The 12,329-nt window shown below is 38.0% G+C and overlaps 3 protein-coding genes across 3 annotated transcripts; 2 read left to right on the top strand and 1 right to left on the bottom strand.

The window, feature by feature from the left end:
- LOC109703655 lies at positions 2,959–4,078 on the bottom strand. Its single transcript, XM_020224361.1, has one exon. It carries the CDS (start codon positions 3,872–3,874, stop codon positions 3,020–3,022), a length of 855 nt encoding a protein of 284 aa, XP_020079950.1. The 5' UTR covers positions 3,875–4,078; the 3' UTR covers positions 2,959–3,019.
- Positions 5,114–5,997, top strand: LOC109703740 (protein PROTON GRADIENT REGULATION 5, chloroplastic). The gene is made up of 2 exons (XM_020224463.1): positions 5,114–5,338; positions 5,724–5,997. The coding sequence occupies exons 1-2, from the start codon at positions 5,114–5,116 to the stop codon at positions 5,826–5,828; spliced, it is 330 nt and encodes a 109-aa protein (XP_020080052.1). The 3' UTR covers positions 5,829–5,997.
- On the top strand, positions 7,897–12,281 carry LOC109703620 (cytochrome c1-2, heme protein, mitochondrial). Its single transcript, XM_020224312.1, has 8 exons — positions 7,897–8,058; positions 8,408–8,500; positions 9,391–9,611; positions 10,577–10,856; positions 10,944–11,015; positions 11,457–11,573; positions 11,688–11,753; positions 11,867–12,281. Exons 2-8 carry the CDS (start codon positions 8,441–8,443, stop codon positions 11,981–11,983), a joined length of 933 nt encoding a protein of 310 aa, XP_020079901.1. The 5' UTR covers positions 7,897–8,058; positions 8,408–8,440; the 3' UTR covers positions 11,984–12,281.

Raw genomic sequence — 12,329 nt, 5'->3', positions numbered from 1 at the left:
AGGCTCCGTTATCTCAATTTCTTTTCCTGTTGGTGGCAAAATGTCTTGCGAGAATGACTAACGAAGCTATAACGAATAATCTTATCAGAAGAATCGGGCCATCCGACACGAGTAGAACTACCCTCATTCAATTTGTGGCCCCATACATCTCCTAAAATAGGTTAAAGATATCCTCCTTAATTATGTCCCAGAAGGTTTAATAGAATCTTAGCGGAAATCCGTCAGGGCCGACGCCTTATCACTTCCCAATTGGAAGACCGCCTATTTTATTTCATTCATGTTGAAAGATTCAGATATCCACAATCGATTGGAGGCTGATATACGATTTGAATTGAATAGGCCGCTCTAATCCCCAAAGGAAGCTAATGTTGTCTTAACCGAGCTTAAGAGTTCCTTAAGCCCCTATTTGGTTGGGGTATAAGGGGTGGCCGGCGGAAAAACCTGTTATCCCACTCCTTATACTCAAATAAAAAAAAAAAATGGTGGGATTGCTATCTCACCTTTTAACAGGTTATTCCGGAATAACCTGTTAAGAGGTGAGATAGCAAACCCACCCCTCCCCCTGGAATAGGAGTGAAAATAGCTATTCCCACCCCTATTTAATTTTTAAATTTAAATTTAAAATTAAAATTTAAAATTTAAATAATAAATTTTAAAAATTTATAATTTGTAATCTTAGAATTAAAATTTAGAATTTTAAATTCAAAATTTTCAATTTTAAATTTTAAATTGATATATATTTTTTAAATTTAAAGTTTAAAATTTTACATTTCTAAATTTAGATTTGATCTTAAATTTAAAATTTAAAACTTTGAATTTTCGAATTTGAGATTTTTAAATTCAAATTTTAATTTTGTATTCTTAAAATTTAAGAGTTATATATTTAAATTTAAAATTTTCAATATAAAATTTAAAAATTTTAATTGAAATATAATTAAAAAAGGCAATATCATTATTTTCTATTTATAATCACAAATTATTCTTCTTATTACACTTATTCCAACCAAATATTATTTTGCTTATATCTAAACTAAATTCAATACTCAACCAAATATAAAATTATTTTATATCGATCTTATATCTAAACTTATATCTATTTCTGTGACAATTAGTTTTTATTTATATTCGAATCGAAACAAAAAGCGTGATAGAAATAGTTCGATTTATACTCCCCGGATTGGTAGATAGCGCCATTGCCTCTTATTATTATATGTTACTTCCGAAAAAGTACTTCCTAATAAAGCGCTTTTGCGCCGCTACACTTGTGCCTGTGGATGGGTGAACAATAAGCGACGAATTTTGGGGCGACGTTGACGCGTTAATGAGCCGTAATTATATACACGTATCAAATCTGAATGGTTGGTAATTAATTACTAATTAGTACGGAGTAATACTATTCTATTCTGCGTACCTTGGGAAGGTGATATTTCGGGTGGGTGGCGGCGGAATGCGCCAACTTTGGATCGTGACATGAAGCGTGTTTGTACATGCAATCCGTGCGTGTATATATTATTAACTTAGTATTGCTAATATCAAATATATAATAATATTTTGGCATACGCTTTGGTTTCCGTAAAATCAGTTTGAATTTTTTTAAAAAAATTAGAAAATGATATTTCGCTTGTTTGATTCTGCATAAAATTATTTTTTTCGTAAAAATATTTTACAGATTTTTAAAAAATAGCATATTTTTGTTTTACGCTCCGAAACTGCCAAAACGAGAAGGAAAACCAATTGCCTGAAAAACACGGCTCACTGGCAAGTGCATGCGGTGCACCCACTTGACCTGACATTGTGGACGGGATGAGCGGACCTCTCTCTCTCTCTCTCTCTCAATATATATATATAGAGAGAGAGAGAGTAGGACTGGGCTACTATTAGTAGCAAATTTCATTATTGCTATCTGTTTTTTAGCCTTTGGATCAACTCTTTTCATTATTTTTAATCATTGGACTAAATACTATAATCCAGTGGGGACCACTCAATCCTAGGGGGACCATTCAACTCTAATCGACTAATATCTTCCTGACCCTACAATTTTTCATCTAAGGATTAAAAACTTGAGAGCAAAAAGATCATTTTACTATTAATAGTATTCCAGCCTAATTATATATATATATATATATATATATATATATATATATATATATATATATTATAGAACTATTATGCTATTAAAAATATAAAAACTTTGATGTTTTTGATTTTTTGACCCTTGAATCAATAATTATATGGTTATAATGATTACGATCCCCCTTAGAATTGAGTAGTACCCCTATGATTGAGTAGTCTTCACAGGATAATAGTATTAATCCAAAGATTATATTTTTTTTCCCTACAAACCGAATAACTCTAGCTGAAATTTTTTTTTGTTCAGAAATTTTACAGACCAATCTAATTATGTCATAATTATTCATGTAATATTAACTTGAGAAAGATCCTATGCCAGGCTTCGCAATTGAGGCATGGGCTACCAACCATTAGGTTCTTAGTCGCAGTGTGGACAGATAATTTTGAAGCAGGCCTATTCTGAACCATATATGAAAACATACTATGGGCTCGTCACAGGCCAGAGCCTATTAGTTAGCAGGCTTAAATTCTCTCATGATTATGCTAAAATAGAAGGAAAAACTCTTACGATTATTAATTTCTTGTTCCCCAGAATCTTAGCCATGAAACCTTTGTTAGCATCATTGAAGAAGCAAAAAAATAATCAAACTAAAAACTCACTTTGCATGTGAAAAAAAGAAAAATGAAGATATGGCTTATTTTGTTACATACAATGCCTCAACAATATCGTGCTTTTAAATTTGTAGTTATTTTATTTTAAAATGTAATGCTCAGTCCAAACTATATGATTTTATTATATTACAAGTTGTCCTATATAAAAAATATATTTTAATTAATATAGTAAAGTTGGCTATAAATTTAAACTTTACTTTTGATAATTATTTTAAAATGCAGCATTTGTTTTAGATAAGAATCATATAACTTTTCAAGAAAAAGAAAATAATAATAATTAGTCCAGTTCCAGCTCGGACGGGGATACGACGAGGCGGGCCATCATGGCTTCTAAGTCGGTCCGTCCCGCTGACTTGACAGCGATCCAATACTGCATTCCTAAGCATATGACAGCCACCGCCACGGCATGGCTGGCGAACAGCAGATCCAGCATTGCGAGCCCCCTTCTCCCGTCGTCCTCCAGCACACACTCCAGCCATCCCTCGCCGCCACCCACGGCGTTGCGGGAGCACCCCCTCGGCGGCAGCACGTAGAGGGATATGCCGGCCTGCAGTGCCCAGGACCCCTTCAGCGCCATCCCCGTCGCCAGCGCAACATCAGCCGCCGCAGCGGCAGCGGAGCATCGGAGGGACAGGACGAAGCAGGAGGCGGCGCAGGTAAGAGTGGGAACTGCAGCAAGTTCGTTTGCATGGGCGTCGATGGCGGCGATGGCGGGGCGGGGGGAGGAAGGGAGGTCGGAGAGGAAGGCGAGGGCGGCGAGGAGGAAGAGGAGGTCGTCGGGGATGAGGAGGGGGAATCGGTGCGACAGGAGGATGACGACGAGGAGGAGGACGAAGACGGAGAGGGAGGCGGCGTGGAGGGCGAAGGAAAAGCGGAAAGAGGCGGCGCCGGCGTACGAGGACGCAGGGAGGGAGAGGAAGATGAAGTAGTCGCAGAAGGCGGCGATGGGGAGGAGGAGGAGGAGGGCGTAGAGGTCGGCGCCGCGGAGGGGATGCTCCGGTGAGAAGTACCACGGCCGGGGGCGAAATGACGGTGAGGATCGCGCCTGGAAGGAGAGGGACAACCACAGCCGTCGGATCCCGACCGGAAACAATATCAGGAACGCGGAGACATGTCCTGCTAACGAACTCATAACTGAAGCCTCAGTGGTATTTTTATTTCCTTTTAAGTTTTTTTTTTTTTCACATTTTGATCTTTCATTGTTATTAGAGCGGGAGATGGGGTTAGACGAAGAGAGTGAGAGACGGTCAAATTGTTGTTAGAATTTTTCTCCGATCCTTCGGCGAGTTTTATTTGATGACTTGGAACTTTGGATTAATTAGATTGACTACTTCAAAAGGACAATAACAAAATTAACGATTTATTTTGGTTTCGTTTGAAATTATAAAATAATCATAATAAATCAGTAAGTTATAATATATTTTATACCACTTTATTAGGAAAAAAAAGAAAAACTTCAAAAACACAGTACCTCTTTTAGTTTTGTATTTTTTCATTTTAGTACCATATGGTTTAAAATGTATCAGGTTAGTATTCTATGATTTCGCACTTTTTCACTTTAGTATCCTGTGGTTTAAAGTGTATCAAGTTAGTACTATATGATTTTATTTTTATATCAAGTTAGTACCCTATGATTTTATTTTTATATCAAGTTAGTTTCATATGGTTTTATTTTTCTCCTAATGAAATATTAAATTACAGAATACTAAAGTGAGAAAGTGCGAAACCATATGATACTAACTTAATATATTTTAAACTATACGATACTAAAGTGAGAAATACTAAAATCATAAGGACAGTATTTAAAGTATATCCTTCGTATCATTTGGGGTTTGACTCCCAGATTTTCCCACGTACACAGTGCGATTCATGAGTGACGTGGTGGACGACATCCTAGCAATGTTTTTCCGTGTTACGTGTCGGATTCTAATTGGTTAGGCTCACTTGCTGACATGGTAGACCAATCTATGATTTCTCAATAATTCTAGTAAATTTTGAAGATTCCTGCCCAATCAATACACGCCTACGAAACTCAACTCCAACCAGATTTCCTTTGTGTGGCTCACATCACACCTCACCAACCAACGGCTCCCAACGTAACACCTCGCTCCTCTCACTCTCTCCTCCTCCTCCTCCTCCTCCGCGGCCGCAACCCATGAGCTAGGGTTCCGGCGGCCGGAGTTCGGCCGCGAGGATCTCGCGTGGACCATCACCGGAGGAGTAAGCGCCAAACGTCGAGGNCTCTCTCTCTCTCTCTCTCTCTCTCTCTCTCTCTCTCTCCTCCTCCTTGTACTCCTAAGACTTGTGCTTTGAATAGCATAATTTGCACCCTCTCTTCAATACTCTTGTAACCAAACCTGTTTCATAATTCATGGCTGTTTCCCTCTCTTCCTCCTTCCATGGAAGCTGGGCCAAGTCGTTCGCCCCCTGCGAAGAGCGAGCGATGCTCGCGGCTGCGTTCGCACCTTCGCCGAAGATGGGGAATGTGAATGAAGGGAAAGGGCTGTTCGCGCCAATCGTCATCTTTGTCCGGAACATCATCGGCAGGAAGAGGTTCAATCAGCTCAGAGGGAAAGCCATAGCCCTCCACTCACAAGTAATTCAACTGCTGTACTTGAAATCTTTTTCGTAGGGATCTCTCTTTATGTGTCAACAAGAAAAAGCTTGTATGTCAAAAGTAGTATTGTTTGAGTAGTGTTAGGAAAAGCATCTTTACGTCCATGGCAATTTTTCGAGCAAGTTCCCATTGTTCATGGCTTAGAAAGAAGCTGCTTATTGGAGGTTTTGCTTTTCGGGATCAAAATTTAATTTTTAGCTTTCTGACACAGCAAAAGCTTCGGACTTTTCAATTTATCCCAAAAGCAGAAGCTTTAATTTAAAAGCGAACATAAACAGTTATAACTAAACAACTCTGCTTAACTACTGGCAGAAACAGAGAACAGTGTTGCTACTTGCTAATGAATGTTACATACTATGATCAGGTGATTACGGAGTTCTGCAAAACTATAGGAGCTGATTCGAAGCAGAGGCAAGGATTGATCCGCTTGGCAAAGAAGAATGGAGAGAAGCTTGGGTTCCTCGCGTAGTATGGAAAAGATCGAACAAATTCTTTCTTTGTTCTTCAGCAGAAGAGAATGGACGAAAAGGAGCAGCATGGATGAAATAAGAATTCGTAAGGAGATATGTAAAGATATGTTTTATGTAAAACAAACTAGTATTTCCTGATGGTAATAGAGAGTTGAAGCTTTTCTTAAATTGATTCTTAGTTCGTGGCAGATAAGAACTCTTAAGACTCCTCTCTCTCTCTCGCGCGCGCGCACGCGCGCACTCATGCGCTTTTGATTCCTTTGGCTTTGACACAGCAAAGATTTTCTGCTTCAGATGAATCTGAAGTTTCATAAATTTAAGTAGGATCTTTTCCTGTTTACTCTGCTTATGGATCCCAAATACAAATAGCTATCTACTCACACCGACACAAAACGGCCGAATGCAAAGGCCTAAAATGAGTTTCTCAGTTTCAAAAGTGAAAAAATTAAAACTTGAATTATAGTAAAAGAAAGCTATTTAAGAGATTTTCATATAAAACTGCAATCCAAATCCTAGTTCTAGTCCCTCTGGTAAGTGGTTAGTCTTGGACTGGTCCTCCCTTTTGTTTTCAATCATTCACAGCTTCCATAAAAGGACCAAATTTGGAGTCAGAAAATAATATTAGCCGTTTATGTGGTGAGAATCGAAACTCGAAAGACACGAAAACTTACCATGGCAGATGCCAAGGCATTCCACAGCTTACATTATAGCTAACTACAGCATCCATGTGGAAATGCATTCTTCAAATACAATCACTTTGATTGTTCAGAGTTTTCAAAAGATCCAAAGCTTTAGACCCTCCTCCTTGGCGTGTGCTGCTCCTACAAAGAGTATAGCTTTAGATTTTTTTTATTTTTTTATTTTTTCAGCAGTAGAACATCAAAGCAGTTACATTTAACAATGAACTTACATTTAAAAGCTACAGTTTAGATATAGTTGTGGATCAAATTAGTCCATAATATACCAAGCTTGGTGATTGGTATCCAAGATCCTAAGTTTGACTAATTGATTCACTATTTCAGTTAAGTTTATTTCTACGGCCCGTTTGGTTCGAGTTATGTAATATTACAAAGTATCTCGACATATTCACGTATCTTAGATTTCGGCGTGAGATTACTATTGATACTGCATTAGAGCGTTTGATTTAATACAATAATATAATACTAGATTACAGTATTTATAGTATTAATATATTTGGTTCAGTTTATAAAATTTAGTAATCCTGACATAAAAATATAATTTTTTTTTCAAAATTGTCCTTGTGTGTGGTCATTTGAATATTTTTTTTTGCGGAAATGACAAATGGAGGGAAGGAGATCGTGATGATTACTTGGGAGGACGACGCAATAGAAAATGATAGGTGTTCGTGTGAGAGAGAGAGAGAGAGAGAGGCGTGCAAGAGAGAGGGCTGGGGGGAAGGCGAGAGAGATGAGAATAATGCTGTTAATTAGATTTGGGGTTGTTGGAGGGTAAAATTATCATTTTACATAATATGTAGTATTAACGGATTTCAGTAATGTAAGATACACGACCCCCCTCCCGTTAATATTTTCGATGTAATCCTGTTCGATTTGTAATACTAGACTAGATTACTTAGCAGATTAACCAAACACAGTTATCCTGACAAGATTGCCTGTAATCCTGCCAGGATAACTCGAACCAAACGCACCTAAATGAAATAAACGAAGTATGTATCATGCTACTTATGACATCTCTCTCAAAAATCCTAATAGACATGAGCATATCCGGCCCAACCACTTTGCAGGTCGGGGGCCTCAATTGGATAACCCGGTCACTTTTGACCCAGCCCATATTCGCAACAGGACCAAATTTTTCAGCCGGCCCATATTTAAACCGGTCAAAACTAATTGGGCTAAAAATTAGACCCCGTCACAGCCCGGCCTGGCCCGTGTTAAGATCCGGCCCACTTTCTCCAGAGACTATGATTGGGTTCCCCACGAACCAACCCGGGTCTGGTCGCGTGGCCAAATTCGAACCGGGACACGTGGCGCGCTATCGATCACGGCTCCCCATTCGTACGACGGGTCGGACCAGCCAATCGGATCGCCGAAATATCGGAGCCGCTCGGAGACTCCGCTCTCCCTCATCCTTCGCCCAGCTGATCCGCCACTCTCTCTCGATCCATCTCCCTCTCCCTCCCTCTTCAAACCCTAACCCTAATTCCCGAGACGAATCCCCTCGACACCATCGGAAGCAGATCTAATCGAGGTAGATCCGAAACATATCATCGCCATTAATCTCCCCCCCTTTTATGTTCGTGATTACGATCCCATCTCACGGCAGAGTAATTTGACTTGCTGTTTAGAAATTAGCTGAGATTAGTTGTGTGGGGTTTAGAGGTTGATCTGAAGTGTTTGCCTACGTTGGAATATATCACGGTTTTCTATGTGAAATCGAGTGCATCGGTTAATTTGTTGGATGAGTTTTGCATATTAGTGACTTGTGTTTTGTATTTACGTCGAAATATTTTGATTTGTTTGAGAAAGTTTTGTAATGTAATGAGTGATTTCGACGATTATGTAGTGATCTTAGAAGCATCCTGTTTCAATTCCTGTAGATTTGATTGCGGCTTGGTGAAGATTTGGCTCAAATGGCCATTGGGAGAGCAATCCACCAGATTTTCAGAAAGAAAGCGCAATTCCAATCATGTGTAAGAATCCCCATCCTCCCATCCGTGACAATAATCTCTTAGCTGTTATTATTTGGTATAGTGGATACTAATGTTCAAAAAATGTGCACTAGTGATTGTTAGTCTTGAGTAGAGTAGAGTAGAGTAAGCTTTCTAGTGATTGTTTGTGGCCTTTTGTTTTCTGTTTTCATTGGCTGTATGCTTGATTTTCAGTTGATTAGAGAAATAAAATTGGTCGAAATGCGGCAGTGCTTGTCGGAATGCCTTATCATATGTCCTTGTTTTCCAGTTTTTGTATATCTTTCGTATTCATGAGCATCATACTTGGATTTTTTGTGACAGTGGAGTCAGTTGGAGCAACTCACAGTCGATAGGTAGTCAGAAAAAATTGATGAACTTACTAATTGTCAATCTTCCCCTATCTTCTGTTTTTGTGGTGCCGATTCGTGATTAAAGCATAATCAAAAAGTTGTGGTGTTTCCCTTGAAATCTATTGGGCAAGCAGGTACTTTGAGATGCCATAGATACTTGAAGGACTTCAAAAGGAGAAGGAAGAAAATAAATATTAAGGACAAGAAGTCTCTTTAAGGATTTATTCTCTAACAGATTATCTATAAGTTAACACAAAACCTAAATGATATAATGGTGGACCATTTTTTAGTATGCGGTAATGATTACACTGATGAATATTAGTGATGGGTCATGCACAAGAGTATTACTCTTCTATGTGCAGTTGTGTTAGTTGTTTGCATCTAGGAATTTACGTGGCCTTCTCTTTGTGTACCGAAAAGCAAGTTGTAGGGTTTGTTGCAGTTGTCGCTTCTCAATATCTAGTTTGATGCTAGAAAATAAAATGTGATTTTAGACACTTTTTTCCCCTCCTGTATTCTGAAGATATGTCATCACTGCAGGCCCCACTTTTGCTGCCATCTGTTGTATTTAAGCAGGATCATGAAAGAGTTGGATCTGCTGGCATGAACTTACTGAGGACGCTTGCTCTCCTTGGAGCAGGTGTTTCTGGTACATTGAGCTTTGCTAGTGTTGCATCTGCTGACGAAGCTGAGCATGGACTTGAATGCCCCAGCTATCCTTGGCCACACAAGGGCATTCTGAGCTCATATGACCATTCATCGTAAGCATCTCAAATATGAATCTATTTTATATAGGGTAAATTACATTATTGGTCATTGAACTCATAGCGAAGTTTCACTTAGGTCACCAAACTTCAATTTTGTGCAATTGAGTGGCTAAACTTCAATTTCTATTTTAGTCTGTCACTTCGTCAAACAAATTGAGGCACGATGTCGCAGCTAATTCAATTGCCACATCTTCTTCAATCACTGGACATGTCATCTCTTTGAGACGATGCTGGTGATTTAGTTGGCATGCCATGTCTAGACACATCGCCATTGAATCTTTATATTTTTGAGTTGATGCCCTAGTTGATTTCGCTGCCACGCGATCTTTTAGAGATGGCACAGCAACTGGATTAGTTGTCATGTTATCCATCTGCTACCGGGTCTGACGAAATGACTTAATTGAAATAGAACTTGAAGTTCAATTATTTGATCACAATATTTACAATTCAGTTATCTATGTGAAACTTATTGACAATTTCAATGACAGACAGCATAATTTATCCTTTTTATGTACTAGGATTTTTGAATCTGTGACAAGTAATTGAACAGAAGTCTTTGAGAATCTAATAGTAGAATTTTTTTTTTTTCCTCCAAAAAGATAATTTATTGCTCAAAAGGTCTAGGGTGCAAAGATGTGGATCCCATAGCATCAGCCAACAAAATAGAGCTTAAGCTCTGTAGGAGCATAATAGTAGTATTTATAGAACCTGAAGATCTATTATTGCTTATTGTAGTAGAGTCTTGCAAATTACAAATTACATTATAATGAATCTCTGTCGAATATGGAGGAAAAATAAATGTTGAATAATTTAATTAAATAATCTTTGCTTAGAATTTACAGTTGAAGACAAAAGTAACTAATGTGCACTACTCCCAGTTGGGGGACCTTGTATATTTTAATGTTTGACTTCTGAATATGGGTATATAATATACTGTTGTTATATGTCTACTGGAGCAGAATACGGCGTGGTCATCAAGTGTACCAGCAAGTTTGTGCTTCATGCCATTCAATGTCTCTAATTTCATACCGAGATCTTGTTGGGGTGGCATACACAGAAGAGGAGACAAAGGCTATGGCTGCTGAGATAGAGGTGGTTGATGGGCCAAATGATGAAGGAGAAATGTTTACCCGTCCTGGTAAATTAAGTGATCGCTTCCCTCAGCCATATTCAAATGAACAGGCAGCAAGATTCGCCAATGGAGGGGCATATCCTCCGGATTTGAGTCTCATCACTAAAGTACATACTTTACAAAAAGCATAAATTCAAATTTCGTTCTGTTATGTCTGATTTCCTTTGACTGGTTTTCTTTGTATGTTTATCCAGGCACGGCACAATGGTCAAAATTATGTTTTTGCGCTTCTTACAGGTTATCGTGATCCTCCTGCAGGGATTACGGTAATATTTTTGCTGTACTTGGAAAATGCTCGTCGGAACATTTCATTAGCCTTTGCATTCTCTACTGGATATCAAATTTCAATTGCTTTATGCCTCAGTTGCTTTGAGCCTCTTGATAATTTTGTACAATTTAGTCACTTTGTTCTTACAAATTGGTCAAAGAATGGTCAAACAGAATGGTTAACCATCTTATTCTTACTTTTAGTTTTTCTTTTTGCATTTTTATCCTCGTTAGAAATGCTAAAACTAAGATATGTTTGATATTGCTATTATATTATTAGTAATTCTTTGGAGAGTCTTTTATGGCATAATTTTCTATTCATGAGCATAAATGGACATTAATTATTCATCTGTGCTTTACAAACAGCTATTATGGATTGCTACTTTATGTTACTGATGTATATTTTGTGTAATATGCGTAAAAAATTATCTGTGTATTAGATCCGTGAGGGCCTTCACTACAATCCTTACTTCCCTGGTGGTGCGATTGCTATGCCCAAGATGCTTATTGATGGTGCAATTGAGTATGAAGATGGCACCCCTGCTACTGAATCACAGGCAATATTTCCTCTTCCATCTTTACATTTTGTTTTATTATCCCTAGTCATAACACAACAATATATACTGCATAAGAAATTTTGCAAGAACTTACTCTCTTTCTTATATCTTTAGATGGCAAAAGATGTTGTAACATTCCTATCATGGGCCGCAGAACCTGAAATGGAAGAGCGAAAACTGGTAACCGTATCCTCTATTGCTTTTTAACCTTTTCAGAATCCACTTCTCAAGAAAAACCTTTCCTTTTTTTCGTTATATTAGATAAAATAGTGATAATATCCATTGTTATGCAGATGGGATTCAAGTGGATCTTTGTTCTGTCCCTCGCTCTACTTCAAGCTGCTTATTATCGACGGATGAAATGGTCAGTTTTGAAGTCGAGGAAGCTGATTGTCGATGTTGTCAACTGATCATATCCTACCCTTTATCTGTTCCTCTCACAATTTCGTGCATTGAATGGTGATGTTTTTAATAAGTTATTGTACTGTGAATTACTTTGAATTTCACAATGATTTGTTCTCAATATTAGTGAAGAGAGTGACAAGGTCATTCTATGTTAAGCAATTGCTTTTGGGGAGAGGTATCTCCTTCCGAGAGATCCATATTTGTGGCTACAGCTACTATTTCAGACAATTTTGTTTCACTCGAACATTTAATGTGGGTAATGTTTTATTTTTCCTTAATAATTCAGTCTACTGTTTGAGATCCTCTTTAATTTCACATTTTGTAACCTATCTCGATATATTCTAATTTAAT

This window comes from Ananas comosus, linkage group 25 (genome assembly GCF_001540865.1).
Source record: "Ananas comosus cultivar F153 linkage group 25, ASM154086v1, whole genome shotgun sequence".
Lineage (NCBI taxonomy): Eukaryota > Viridiplantae > Streptophyta > Magnoliopsida > Poales > Bromeliaceae > Ananas > Ananas comosus.
This window is presented reverse-complemented; position numbering and strand designations above follow the sequence as displayed.